Source organism: Medicago truncatula, chromosome 4, assembly GCF_003473485.1.
Source record: "Medicago truncatula cultivar Jemalong A17 chromosome 4, MtrunA17r5.0-ANR, whole genome shotgun sequence".
NCBI classification, from domain to species: Eukaryota; Viridiplantae; Streptophyta; class Magnoliopsida; order Fabales; family Fabaceae; genus Medicago; species Medicago truncatula.
Genome location: NC_053045.1, coordinates 14,011,038 through 14,024,240, shown reverse-complemented (window position 1 = coordinate 14,024,240; position 13,203 = coordinate 14,011,038). Strand labels below are relative to the sequence as shown.

General features: G+C 32.2%; 1 protein-coding gene across 1 annotated transcript; it reads right to left on the bottom strand.

Moving 5' to 3' along the window:
• Window positions 1–4,709: 4,709 nt before the first annotated feature.
• On the bottom strand, window positions 4,710–9,190 carry LOC25491892 (leucine-rich repeat receptor-like protein kinase TDR). Its single transcript, XM_013599936.3, has 2 exons — window positions 6,185–9,190; window positions 4,710–5,335 (listed from the first exon to the last, which is right to left on the bottom strand). The coding sequence occupies exons 1-2, from the start codon at window positions 8,862–8,864 to the stop codon at window positions 4,899–4,901; spliced, it is 3,117 nt and encodes a 1,038-aa protein (XP_013455390.1). The 5' UTR covers window positions 8,865–9,190; the 3' UTR covers window positions 4,710–4,898.
• Window positions 9,191–13,203: the final 4,013 nt, after the last annotated feature.

Sequence of the window (13,203 nt, the reverse complement as noted above, 5' to 3'; positions counted from 1 at the left end):
AACAGATAAAAAAAAAAAAAAGTGGTTTGGTGGTGATTTAATGAAGGGGGATTTATGTTCCTTTCTTTCAAGCGAAAAGAGAAAGAAAATTAGAAAAACAAAGAAGATGTAAATTAAATTTGAGATTGAAATAAATGACACCGCAAAAAAAAGTGCGTGTATTGTCCATGAGGTTATAAAGAATCTAGCAAGTCAAATAAGTTGGAGATTTTTTAGTATGGCTCAAATATGTTTATAGTCCCTGCAAATAGGCCTTGGTTGAATTTTAGTCCATGTACTTGCTAATCCTACCATTTTTTCCTTGCAATTGTTAATCACTTGAAATTTGGCCCTAATTAACATTCTTCACATATGTGGCATCTGATTACTTACGTGGCGCATACGTGGCACCAGCTGACTGCGAAACTACCTCGCTAACTCAGCTTTTCAGACATGAAGTTTCATTTTTTCCTTAATGAAACCTGGGAACCGCAAAAAGACAATAATGCCATTGTCTGTCCATTTCTTTCTTTTCTTTCTTCTTCCCTCTTCTTTCTCGACATTTTTTTTTTTTTTACTAATCTCGACATTTTATCTTCTTCCTCCTTCCTAATAGGACATTTTCTCCAAAGTGAAAGGAACATTCATCAAAGACCTAACAGATTTCTCAACATGACACCTAAAAAACTCATTGCTCTCATCAATATCATTATACAAAAATCCCATTTTGATTACTGGGTGTTGGTTCATTCTTAAACTCAACACCATGAATTGTTTCATTAGCAAAAATATGCAAAAACCTAACTTCTGGGTTCTGTTTCAATTCATCAAAAGATGGAATCTTTGTATACTTTTCCCCAAACCAAATCACGTTTGGTTTACAATATTTATGTCCTTTCACAATTTTATGACTCTATGATCCAGTAACAATGTAATCAACGAAGTCGTCGATTTTACATATATTCAACGGCACGACAGGGAACTGAATCTCTGGCATCAAACCATCCTCCGTTGAGGTCGAAAAGGAGCTTCGCCGTACGAAATCTTGCTTCAGCAACATTAATTTCTAGGTTCAGGTCTGGTGGACGTCGGAGGATGAAGATGGAGACGACGGAGGTCGTGACAGTAAGTGGTGCGGTGGTTATCTGGTGGACGTCGTAGCGGTGGTTCGCGTGAGAGACGAGAGAGTGGTAATGAGAGAGACATAACAAGGAAAGATGGTGAAGTTCAGATAACAAGAAACACGAAGTAAAAAATCAGAAGAAAAAAAATATGAATTTGTTTGTGACAAAAATGTATATGTTGGTGTTGAATATGTTTGTGTTGATTAGAGTGTGCTAACAAATTTGATGGTAATTTGTCTGTTGAGTGTGAAATTAAAAGTGAAAGGATGAATGGAATGAAATTTGTTGTTGAGTGTTACTAATTTTATTTTTGTTGATTCTGTTGAAGGAGTGATGATTGTTTCCACCGGGAAGAGAACAATGGTGGTGGTGGTGGTGGAAGGAAGAAGAAAGAAGGGTATAATGGTCATTTTGCCTTTGTCAAGTTTCATTAAGGGTAAAGTGGTCATTTCAGATGTCATTTGCTTAGTCATCCATGTCCTTTCCCAGTCAGATTAAGCCACATCATCGCCACATCACTAGTCATGTGCCACATAAGTAATCAAATGTGATTTGGACCAAATTTCAAGTGATTAATAATTGCAGGGAAATTTTGGGAGGATTAGTAAGTACAGGGACTAAAATTCAACTGAGTCTTATTTGCTGGGGCTATAGACATATTTAAGTCTTTGAGTGATTAACTTCCCAAAAATTAAACTTAACTAAAAAAACAAAATAAAATTTAAGAAATTCTAATAATTAAACACATATTTTGTTAATTCAGCATGACACATTATTGTTTTCCTATGGTTAAATTCTACCAAAGACACAAAATGAAGAAATTTAAAATAATATGAATTAATAAAAAAATATCCATGAAAATGAACAACAACCAAAAATTTAAATTTAATATAAAAATTAAACATATACTCTTATATTGGTCATCTCATTTATATGTGTCTCAACATCTACTATTGTATCTTATGTGAAATTTTAAATCACAATTAACATTTTAACATATCTTCCTTAAGTGTGAGACTGTCTGCATTTCTGATATGGTGAAATAATTAAATAAGGTCAGAAGGAGGCATAATATGGTTAAACAGTGGATTGATAGTGATTTCATGGAGAGAGGTTTATAATTCTAACTTTCATTAAAAGAGAGAAATGAAATTAGAAAAATATAGAATCTGAAAAAGTAATTTGAAAATAAGAGAAATGATAGAAAAAAGGTAGTGAGTGTTTCATCCATGAAAGTATTGAAAATAGTGTGAGTTACTGGTAATTTTATGGTTTAGTTGTAGGAATTGGAGGTTTACAAGTGATTATTCTACAAAAAAAAAAATGCAATAAGAAAATGTCACATAATTTTAAAATATCACTTTGTCTGCTCAATAAAGCACATGCATTTTTTCATTGTTAGATCTCACAAAAAGCGAAAGTGAATGTATTTTAAATAATAGAGGTTGGATAAAAACATTTGCATAAAAGTGAATGACTTTAAAAAATGTATATTTAATATAAAAAAAATTAAGGAAACGAAATCGAAAACCAAACAAAACAATTCATCACGATATTCAGATTTCCTAGGGTGTGTTTGTTTCAAGTTTACCAAATTTATTCCTAGGAATAACATTCCTTGGAATATAAAGATGGGAATTTTATTCCAAGGAATTTAGGAAAAATATGTTTGGTTAGCTTTATAATATTCCTAGGAACCATAAAAATAGGGATTATAATAGGTAAACTATTTATGAATTTATTCCCATCTCCATGGGAACTTTATTCCCACCCTTTTCCTTGGGAAATTTTTTCTATTCCCAGGAACATTTTATACCCGGGAATAAAATTTAGTAAACTTGTAACAAACATAGGCATATACATTTCTATCATTTTATTCCCGGGAATAAAAAATTATAACTTGAAACAAACACACCCCTAGAGTGCCTATAATGGGTTTAATCATCACATTTGACGAAGAGAAACCATACACGTGAAATTCACCACATCTAAACTCAAAACCTTAAGGTTTTGGGTATATTAGTCCTCTCACTTATATGTTGTTCAATATCTACTCTTACATATAATATAGACAGGGCCGGCCCATAGCCCGTCGAGGCTAGGCGACGGCACCGGGCCTCCAATTTTTTGGGGTCCAAATTTTTTTTTTTTTATATGTAAGTCACGAAAATAATGGTTATATATCTATTAAAAGCAAATTAATTAAATTTGTACAGCTTGCTTTAGTGGCATGGCCATTTTTTGTTGAGTGTGAGGTCATGTGTTCAAGACCCTCCAAAGTGTGTTTTTTAATTTTTTTTTTAAATGACTTATTTATTTTTTTGGGGTCCAGATTTTTTTTTTTTTGCATCCCTTATAAAATTAAAACCGGGCCTATGAATTTGTTAAGACGGCCCTGAATATAGAAGTTTAAATCACACATGACACATTAACGTCTTACCCTCAAGTGTCAGACTATTTGTATTTGTGATATGATGAGATAATCAAATAAGCTTAATGGCACAACAAGGTAAAAAAATATGGTTGGTGGAGGTTTCATATATGGGTGTGTTTTTTCCTCTTTTTTTTTTTTTAAAAGAAAAGAGAAAGTAAATTAGAAAAAGAAATAAGATGAAAAAAGAATTTATGTACGAGATAAATGATAAGGGAAAAACTAAGGAGTGTGTGCTTTATTTGTGAGAGTACAGGAAATAAAATGATTTGCTGGTAGTTTTATGAATTTGTTGAAGGAGTTGGAATTGGGTAATTATACTACTAAAATAATAGATTCATTAAAAAAATATCACATCAATTTAAAATGTATAATAAACTTGTATTTTATTAACATAGTAGAACACGTCTATATTTTCATTGTCAAATTGCACCAAAGATCAGAAGTGAATGATTTAATATAATAAAGGTTGATTAAAAAATTGCTTGAAAATGAATGACATCCCAAAACTAAAATATAAGATACAAAATTAAACAAATGACACAAAAAAAACTAACAAAAGAAATCATCATAGTGTTGAGACTTGTGTGGGAACCTTTATTCGATTGTATCATAACATTAGGTTAAAAGCAAACACACAAGTAAGATTGACATCACAACTTCACCCAAAATTTTAAGAATTAGATATATGAGTCATCTCACTTATATGTTTCTCAACATCTACTATTGCATTCAATGTGTTATTTTAACTCACACTTGACACATTAACATCTCTCCATTAAGTATGAGACTTTTTGTGTCTGCGATCCACCACCAAAAACCACTTATGCTCCCCAAAAATGTTGAAGCGGATATGATATCACCATTGAAACTTATGGGGAGCCAACACTTGTGTGAATCAACGCATTGCAGAAAGAGCAATCACACAAGTGAAAATGATGTTACATTTTCATTCAAAATTTTAAGACTTAAGGATATGATTTATTTTTCACTTATTTGTTCTTCAACCTCCAATATCTTATCCAATGTTGATATTTAAGTGACACTTGATACATCACAATATTCTCTCCATTGAAAATGACGAAATTCTAGCCCGTGCTTGGCACGGGTGTCCATACTAGTTATTACTAATCCAACAAGGTAATCCTATCATGCATTTTTTCCGCACACACTTCTTAATATATAAACATTATGAAACAAGAGTCATGACAAATTAGCTAGGACAAATAAGACTTTGAAATTCCATTGAAAATAAAAACAGAAAATCACTTTCTCTCCTATACCAATCCCCCACAATAAGAAAAATATCAAAAAGAAAAAGAAGAAAAAAAGAAAACCCATCTCAATCTTATAAACATATTAAACTAGCTTTCATTGGTAATTGGCTTTTGAGCCAATGGAATATCATCACCTCCACCACCATCAACATTGTCACCACTAGCACAATGACTTACAACAACACTATCAAACAATTTCCTTTTAGGTTTAGCAGCTTGAAGCATCAACACAACATCTCTCATTGAAGGTCTATCAGCTGGATTTCTACTTGTGCAAAGCAATGCAATTCTAAGCATTTGTTTCATTTCTTCCCTCACTGAATTACACCCTGCACCAGCATTCTTGTCTAATATACCTTCAATTCCATCTTTGCTCTTTATTTTGGATTTAACCCAATCTACAATGCTATTCCCATCACCAAATTCTTGATCTACAGAGCGTTTTCCACTTAAAATTTCCATTAATACCACTCCATAGCTGTATATGTCACTCTTCTCATCAACTTGGAGTGTATAAGCATATTCTGCAAAATTCAAACAACACCCTTTTATTATTATCATGTACGATTAAGTAATTAATAGTTCCATAATAAGACCAAACACACACTACACTAGCTTTAACTCATTCCACTCGTTTTACTTTAAAGGATTATCAAAAATTCAAAGTCACCATCATCATGATTCAAAGTAGTTGTGATAATTGACAATATTTTAAGTGGGCCATCATAAAATATTTGAAGATGATGGACAAAAAAAAAGCAACTTGTGAAAGTGAAAATAAAGACCCATGCGCAATAGTACACCTACCCATGCACCGAATTTTGTCACAACATTGAAAATCTTCATCTCTTAGACATAGTGCACAAAAATTGGATAACATAATGTGGTAGAATTTTTGAAAAAGGTTAGTCCAAACAATCTAGACCATTAGCTCTCAAAAACAAAAAAAAAAAACAATCTAGACCATTACTTCAAAAACAATCTAGACCATAACATCCAAAGTTTTAATGTCTTTGCAACCATATCATAAAACAACAACTAAGATCTATTGATTATGTCTTCAAGTCAAACACTCCTAATCCAAAATCAACCACATTTCACCACACCTTAACATATCAATATATATAGCATCCATCAAAGTTATGTATCAAAGTGATGTTCATACTCCCTCACTCACTTTATACATCTATATACTCCTAAGATAAGATAAGATAATGTCATAGATCATAATGCACATAATGAAGATAAAATAATTAACAAGAGGGAACATTTCTTTAAAAATTATGATAATAAAAATAAAAATTAAAGTATTCATGATTATATTCCATATTATGTTAAAACTGATATTATAAATGAAATGAGTTGATCCTTACCCGGAGCAATGTAACCATAGGAACCAGCAATAACAGACATAGACTCGTCCGTTTGAATCAACTTAGCAACACCAAAATCTGCCACTCTAGCTTCCATCTCACCATCCAACAAAATATTACTAGGTTTAAGATCTCTATGCACGATCACCGGATCACAATCATGGTGTAGATAACTTATCCCTTGTGCCACACCCAAAGCTATCTTATACCTAGTAAACCAATCACTCACAATTACCATATTGTCCCCTTTATTCTTTGCATGCAAAAACTCATCAAGGTTACCATTTGGCATATACTCATAAAGCAACATGGTAATTTCCTTGTTACTACAACACCCTAACAATCTCACAATATTCCTGTGTCTCACATTTCCTAATACATCCACTTCAGCTAGAACCCCTCTCCTCCGTCGGATTATAGTACTATTCTCCTTTTGTTTTGACCAAAGCTTTTTAACGGCTATGATTTCGCCACCTGGAAGTTCCGCTTTATAAACAGTTCCAGTGGATCCCATTCCTAAGATTTTATCAGACATTGAAACGCATTCGAGAACGTCTTCCGCTGTGAAATTTAACCGTTGAAACGCCGTTAACTTCCACGGTCCAACTTCGCCGTTAGCGTCATTACCGTTAAATCGACGGTTATAGTTTGTTTGAAAACACCGTGTTCCGGCGACGAGGACGAAGAGTCCGATCCCAAACGCGGCGGCGATGATCCAAACAATTGCGCCGGCGGTTTTCTTCGGTTGTTGACGGTGAACTTGGAGTTCGTTTTCGCCGGAGGTGACTGCTTCATCGGCGCAGGGTTTGGCTAAGAGAACACCACAGAGATTTTCATTGCCGGAGTAGGAAGAAGGATGGAGGCTTTGGAAGACGCCGGAGGAAGGGATTGCTCCGGTAAGGGAATTGAAACTGATGTTGAAATTTTCGAGAGTTGAGCAATTGTTGAAGCTTGATGGAATTGTTCCAGTGAGTGAGTTTTGCGAGAGATCAACGTCGGTGATTGAAGGAAGAGTTGAGATTTCGTAAGGAATGATTCCGGTGAGGTTGTTTTTGCTTAGGTTTAACTGAAGCAGTTTTTCGCAATCACCAATGTTCCATGGAATTGTGCCGGTGATTGAATTTCCTTGTAATTCGATCTTGTAGATCGATTTGCAATCAGAAAAATCGGGAATTTGACCGGTGATTTTCGAGAATGAAGCTGAGAAAATCTGAAGATTACTTGAATTCCAAATGCTGTTAGGTAATTCGCTTTCAAAAGAGTTTCCTGAGATGTTTAGATATTGTAGGCTCCCAAATTCTTGAGGAATTTCCCCTTTGAAATTGTTGTTGCTTAAATCAAGGTAGGTTAAATTTGGAAGCATTGTAAGTGTTTGTGGAATTGACCCATTGAGATTGTTGTTTTGGATACGAACTCGAATGAGTGAGGTGCAATTTGTGAGTGATGATGGAAGGTTATTGGTGAATTTGTTGTTGAAGATATTGAATTTTACAAGATTGTTTCCTTTGCAAATGTTGATAGGGATTGAACCTTGGAGCGAGTTTGTGGAAACATCGAGTAATTGTAGTAACCCGTTAGAACCGAGTTTTGGTGGTAATGCACCGGTGAATGAGTTGTTGAAAATATGGAAAGTGTTGAGTTTTGGAAGGTCACCAATTTCTTGTGGAATTTCACCTTTTAGCTTGTTATACATGAGCCTCAAATCTACTATCTCCTTCAACATTGTTATTTCTGATGGAATCGAACCAGTGAGTTCATTTTCCGATAAATCAAGAGCTTGCAATGATTTCAACTTTCCTATGCTTGATGGGATTTCACCATGTAAATGATTTTTGAAGAGAAGCAGTGTTTCAAGCATGGATAAGTTACCTAGTTCAGGAATCACTTGACCAGAAATGTTGGCACCTGAGATATCCAAGTACTTGAGATTAGACAACATTGTTAATTCCACTGGTATTGCTCCTGAGTAGGAGTTGTATCCGATTTCCAAGCGTTGTAACTCTGATAATAAGCCTAGTTGAGGTGGTAGTGAACCTTCCAATGCATTACCAGCCAAATAAAGAAATTTGAGTCTTTTGAAAGTTCCATAACTTTGAGGGATTTTGCCACTGAAGTAGCTTCCACCGAGGTTAAGGTGTTCTAAAAAAGGTAGCCTGATAAATTCTTCGGGGAGAGGGCCTACGAAACTGTTACTGTAAGCATTGAAGACTCTTAAGAATCTAAGCTTTGAAATTCCAGGTGGGAAAGTTGAGTTGAATGAGTTATGGCTGATGTCCAGTGTTCTAAGCTCATTGAGTTGAAAAATTGCTGTTTGGAAAGTTCCATTGAAGTCATTTCCACTAATGTTCAAGTGAGTTAACGTAGTTAAGTAGCGGATTTTGGGCGAGATTATGCCTGAAAGGTTGAGGTTAGAGAGATTAAGGGAAGTAATTTGAGCTGTTTTTGGGTGGCAATTGATTCCTGTCCAAGAACACCAAATTGGGTCTTGCTGGTTATTGGAATCAGAAGGGTTATTTTTCCAATCATTGAGATGATTTAGAGGGTCAATGAGGGAGGATTTTATTGAGAGGAGGCTTATGAGTTGAAAGGGAATAGTTGTTGTGGCAGAGGAAACTAGTGGTAGCAACTGTGTTTGGGAAAAGAATAAGAATGTGATGAGAAAGAAAAGAAAAGGTTTCATTGTTTTGGAATTGTGGGGATTGTGAATGAGAAGGTTGTGTTCAATGAGGTAAATTTAAGGGTAAGAAGATTTTGATGAGGAATGTATTCACTTTTTTGGAGTGCTTGCTGCAGAGGGAGTTTCATCATGATAATTTGCTTAGGTGGTAGACATGAATGAATTAGAGAGAGAGAGAGAGAGATATAGAGAGAGAGAATGAGAAAAACTATAGTTATAGTACTTCACCTTCTATATACCCTATATGGTTCCATCAATCTATACATTCTCTTACTTTTTTCTTACATCAGTATAATACCTTTGTCTGATATATCTCTATTCCATTCATACTTTTAAATTTCTTGGAATTCTTTTAACCTTTTCTTTTGCCACTACTTTTCATCATTCCCTTGTTTTTCCTTTATCTTTGGTTACAAATTGATAACTATTTATGTATAACAGTGACATTTAAATTTAATGTCTCTCACAGGATCCAAGAAAGCTATATCAACTTCCCACCATTTTACCCCAAATCACTATTTAAAAATCAACTCATTATCTTTTTCTTTAATTGGTTCTTCTATTTTATGCATATTTATAATGAGTCTTTATATTTTTGTGCTTTATTTTTTATTTTTTCTTTATTCTGTCATTCCTTGGTTACAATATGGAGATTCAGGCAGGTATGAAACCACAAATATTCTGTCTTAAACAGAAGTATGGACCACAAATATTCTAATTTAGTTAATACCAAATATGTCTGCAAAATTCCAGTCAAGGAATGCAGTGTCCTTATATGTATATACCAATATCAATACAAATCATTCAAATATAGAATTTAATAACTACACTTTGGGACAAATTTTGGGTGATCATTAGACTATTTACATATTTGGACTTATTGTATTGGATGCAAGAAAAATAACCTTATATATGTTTATTTTATTTTCAAATCTCACACAAGACACAATAACAAGCAACAAGTTGGTCCTATAGTCCAATCTCTTTCCTGTACTTTATTTTTTGTTTTGACACAATTTATTTCCTATACTTATATTTAAGAAATTGGTGCAAAAGCAAAGCATTTAACATTGGTAAATACATCAAACAGACTCCTAAATATATTTTGCCAAACTTACCACCAATTCAAATGTGTATTTTTTTTTTTAAAGAATTCAAATGTGTACTTATACAAATACATTAAAATTCCATATTTATGGACTTTTATGTCAATATTTTTTCCAACGTAATTCAATCCATGTATATGGATATAATAAGTTATTTCAAAAAATAATGTATACGGGTATATAGTTTTTTTTTTTTTTTTTTGCTTTAACAATATAGTATGAAAAACAATGCACTTAAATGTTTTGTTACTTTCTACATACCTTCCAAATATTTAAAATAATACAATAGAAAGAAAATTGCATCTGACAAAAAAGTAAGAAGAAAATTTCTTAAACATCCAATTTTTTATCTGTACAAATCTAATGAGTGTTGACATTATGTACGGTGTGAATGTTTCTGTCCTAACTAGTTTTTTCATATACAATAATAGAATTCAAATCTTTAACTATTTGCATAAGGCAGCCAATCAAGCCCTTTATTCCATATTTATAAGAATCTTCATTTTCTTTTTCTTTCTTCTCCTCTCCATTAATAAATAGTTTTAGATTTTTCTTTTGAAGTATATATACAATGAGCCCGTTTGTTATAGCTTTTTTAAGAAAAAAATTACTTTTTTTAAGAAAATAATAACTTTTAAGAAATTCGTATTTGTTTGTTACAGCTTTTTAAAAAAATTTGTTACAGCTTTTTAAAAAAAAAAACAGAATCTAAAAAAAAAATCTAAAAACTGTTTCAGATGAGAAGCTTCTCAAAAAATAAATTTTTTTTAGAGAGAAAATATGGATCAAAAGATTGAACTAATTTTGTAACAAAAAAATCACTTTTATATAACTGTATCTAAACAAACTAAATTATTTTTTAAAAAAAGTGATTTTATTAAGGTAAACAAACGCAAAATAGGTTCTAATTTTTTATAAAATCTCTAAATTATTTTATATCAAAATCACTTTTATTTTAATCCGTAACAAACGAACCCAATATTTAGATTATGCCAATGTCACATTTTCATAATTATACTCCCAAAGTTATTGTAAAGATGTTTGTCACTTCCACCAACCACATGTTATAGTCATCATAATAAGTAATTGGTGATGATTTTATTGAATTTAACTTGACAAATAATTTTGCTTAAAAGAAAACAAAATTCTAAGTGAAGAAAACAACTTAATCATATAGTCTTACCTAAATTGGCGCGGTTGTTTAAAATTCAAGAATATGATTTTATCAATTAATTTCAAATTAAGCATATTTGAAAAAGAATGTTATACAATGATGATTTGATTATTGATGATGTTTAACTAATATTATACCGAATATGCCTAAATTTTGTCGCTTTTGCAAGCACAGTTTTGACCTCACTAAATTAAAGCAATACTATGATGAGCAATAACTACTTTGTATCATTAGTGTTGATAAAGTATATATTAAGATATGAATAAAGCTTCAAGCATAATCATCCTCATCCCAATTTGTCACGAACATATGCATGCTGCCATCCAACATCTTTTTCTTACTCTTAATTTTATGTTTCATTATCTTTTTTGTCATGCTTGGTTAATGTTGTCAATTCATTGAGTAGTTTTTATTCATTTTTTATGTCATAATTCAAAAATTCCTATTATTCGAGGCACTTCATACATTAAATGTGGATACCTCTGAATCAAAACTCGAACCTATATTGACAACAATATGATAGTCATTCATGGTTAATGTTGTCAATTCGTTAGAGTAGTTTTTATTCATTTTTTTTTTCCATATATTCATTCTTATTAGAGACACACCAGACATTAAATGTGAGTACCACTGAACAAAAATTCAAACTTCGATTCATTGGAGTGTGACGGTCTTGCCTCTTCCTTTAAACCTAACGCGTTGTTCAATTCATTAAGTTTTATGATTGTTATACTAATATTTAGTTTGTCGATGTAAATATTTTTGATAAATCAAGATATTTTACAGTCAACTACATAAACTAACTTTTTGAGTGATTAAGACCTATTTAAAAAATTAACCTCTTCTAACATATGTTTTTCATACGTACTGATTAGAAATCAAACTCTGAAACATGTGATCAAGAGGCTCAAACATCTACCACTTATGTCATCTTCGATATAATAGTTGAGTACTAAAGAGTACAAAGGTTACTAGGTGAGTATCTACAAAGATACTTTGACAGCCAATTAAGTTGGTATTTGGACATAGAAAAAATGAGAGAATTAGTGGGAACAATGGTCATACCTATAGAGGACGATAATACTTATCATGGTGTGTAAGTGGGGATTATTCCTTCAGGCGTGGCTCGTGTGAGCTCCCTTTAGGGAGCAAAGATATTAGGAGTGGTATGTATATATGAGACAAGAAATTGAAAGTAAAAAAAAAAAAGTAAACACAAGAGATTGAATTAATGAATAAAATTTCCAAAAGACATTGCATGAAAAACATATTAGAGGGTACCTACTTTCTTAGAAAAAATAGGTTTAAAAGACCAGAGGCATAAATTTAATTTAATCGGATGATAAACATATATCTATACGAGACCAGATAATGAGAATATAAAGACGAGGGTCTTTAGTTCAGTTGGTAGAAACATTGCATTCAGGGTTTAAACTCAGGACACCTCACTTATTCACCTTGAAAATGTGAATTTCTAGCCACTGGACTATTTGACAAAAAAACAATAGGAATACTAAGATTAATTCTAACTCACTACCAATCTGGTAGCCATTCTTTTCCAAAATATAGTTTTCACTATAAACATTTTGATTACACAACTGGTAAGTATATCGTGGTTACTGAACCTATAGTTAAGAACAAAAATGCAATCATGTGTTAGTTTGTCAAGGGTTCTGAATTAACTTGGGAAGTACGATAGATTCTAAATGAGATGTTTTGCTTTTACAAAACTTTGAATCTCTTGCTCTGATAGAATAAAGACTAAAAGCTTTTAATAAATAAATAATTTATGAAATAGAAAGAGTATAAACTATGTTGTCGAACTTGAAAGTTAGTCGAGTATTTGACTAATAGCTCTCAATTGTGTTCTATTTTTGCTTCAAACGATTACGCCTGGAAATGAACTTTGTTCCTCGGCTGTGAAGTTCCTTAACTCCTCCAAAGAATATTAAGTACTTACGTTTAATTTTATTGAGATACTAAAGTAATCAAAAGAGATAAATTGCAAAACATAAAAGATAAATGTAAATTGTGAGAAAAAAAAATGACAAGTTTTATTGAT